The sequence below is a fragment of the Eurypyga helias genome, unplaced genomic scaffold (genome assembly GCF_000690775.1).
Source record: "Eurypyga helias isolate BGI_N326 unplaced genomic scaffold, ASM69077v1 scaffold28526, whole genome shotgun sequence".
In the NCBI taxonomy this organism is placed as follows: domain Eukaryota; kingdom Metazoa; phylum Chordata; class Aves; order Eurypygiformes; family Eurypygidae; genus Eurypyga; species Eurypyga helias.
This window is the reverse complement of record NW_010255109.1, coordinates 1-1,646: the sequence shown is the minus strand read 5'-3', so window position 1 is coordinate 1,646 and position 1,646 is coordinate 1. Positions and strand designations below refer to the sequence as shown.

The 1,646-nt window shown below is 63.3% G+C and overlaps 1 protein-coding gene and 2 non-coding genes across 3 annotated transcripts; all 3 read left to right on the top strand.

Annotated features, from left to right (window-relative positions):
• Positions 1-31: 31 nt before the first annotated feature.
• On the top strand, positions 32-397 carry IL34 (interleukin 34; the record flags this gene model as incomplete). Its single annotated transcript, XM_010153231.1, has 2 exons — positions 32-142; positions 224-397. Coding segments are annotated over 2 exons (285 nt in total), but the record flags the coding sequence as incomplete, so codon positions are not given.
• A 265-nt stretch (positions 398-662) lies between these two features.
• Positions 663-733, top strand: TRNAG-GCC. Its single transcript has one exon. It is a non-coding gene; the product is annotated as a tRNA-Gly (tRNA).
• A 484-nt stretch (positions 734-1,217) lies between these two features.
• TRNAG-GCC lies at positions 1,218-1,288 on the top strand. The gene has a single exon. It is a non-coding gene; the product is annotated as a tRNA-Gly (tRNA).
• The last annotated feature ends 358 nt before the right edge of the window (positions 1,289-1,646 follow it).

Genomic DNA, 1,646 nt, shown 5'->3' with positions numbered 1-1,646 from the left:
GGGGGTGGCAGGGGTGTCCCCACCGCTTCCCTGCCAGACCTCGGGCTCTTCTCCGTTTTTCCAGAAACACTACTTCCCCATCGACTACACGATCCAGGTGCGATACGAAGAGGTCCTGAGGCCGTCCAACATCACCCGCCTGGTAAGATGGGGATGGGGATGCCACGGGCACACCCCGGGGGGGGCTGCGTGGGGCTCACCCCGTCCGCCCTCTCTCCCGCAGCGCAACGGGACGGTGTCGGAGGTGGCACTGCGGTACCTCTGGTTCCATGTCAGCTCCCAGGCCGTGCTGCGCATCCACGGGGTGCTGCTGGAGAAGCACCCGTCGTGGGAGTACACCCAGGAGCTGTGCCAGCTCTTCGATGCCCTGGGCAAGGAGTACAGCAAGTACCAGCAGGTAGGGACCCCCTAGGGCTCCCCCCGGCACCCCAGCTCGGGCACGCACGGCCTCGCACACCCTGCATGGGTGACGCGTGGGGTGTGATGGCGTGGCATGATGTGGGGGCTCACATGGGGCACACGTAACACGTGTGCGGCGGGGACACGTGGCTGTGGACACCCGGGGGGCAGCACGGGCATGCACAACCCCACTGCATGGGGGGCAGAGGTTGGCACCCCAGGTATGGGGGCGTGGGGCAGCACCTGGAGATTCCCAACATCTGGCATTGGTGGTTCAGTGGTAGAATTCTCGCCTGCCACGCGGGAGGCCCGGGTTCGATTCCCGGCCAATGCAGTGACTTTTTTGTTGCCTCCAATCCTACTTACCAATGGGAGCGTCATCACCACCGTCACGGGGTCACGCACTGTCACGGCCTGGGGGGGCCCTGCAGAAAGTGAACCCCAGATTCATGGCCGTTTTCCCGGTGGCAGTACCTTGCTGCAGTGGTAGCAGAGCTCAAGCTTCTGCTGCCTCAATGCAGCCACTGCACCCCGGAGGCAGTTGTTTAGGTGCTGGGTGGGGGTGACCTGTCACAGCTGGGTCTCCAGGGTGAACCCGAAGCATGGCTGGGTTGTCTTGTGCCATGGGGCAGGGTCTACAGCCCCTCCGAGGAGAGAGGGAGGTTTGGTCGGTCTTCTCATCAGAGCGTTAACTCTGAAGGCTAATGACAGAGCTGTCGTTTGGGGTGCCCTCTTGGGAGGACAGTGCCTGTCCCTGCTGCTCCCATTGCACTGGATGTGGGTCCGTGGGGCAGGCACCTGGAGATTCCCAACATCTGGCATTGGTGGTTCAGTGGTAGAATTCTCGCCTGCCACGCGGGAGGCCCGGGTTCGATTCCCGGCCAATGCAACAGCTGTACCTTTTGCCCTCGGGGGCTGCCTGGGGGAGCCCAGAGGTTCTTCCTGGGGCACCCCACCCCCGGCATGGCACCTGCCCCTTGGTGACTCCCGAGGGTCTGTGGCAGGGAGCTGCCCAGAGGCTTGGTGGCACTGAGGGGACATCCTGGCTGAGGGACAGTGAGTGTCCATGGCTTGGTAGCCATGAGGGTCTTTGGCTTGGTGGCATTATGTCACCCGAGCTTTCAGCGACAGTAATTGTCCATGGCTTGGTGGCACTGAGGGTCTCTGGTGGTTCTGGGGGCTGGGAGGTGCTGCTGCACCCGGAGACTGCTGGATTTGGGTGCTGGGTGGGGGTGACCTGTCACAGC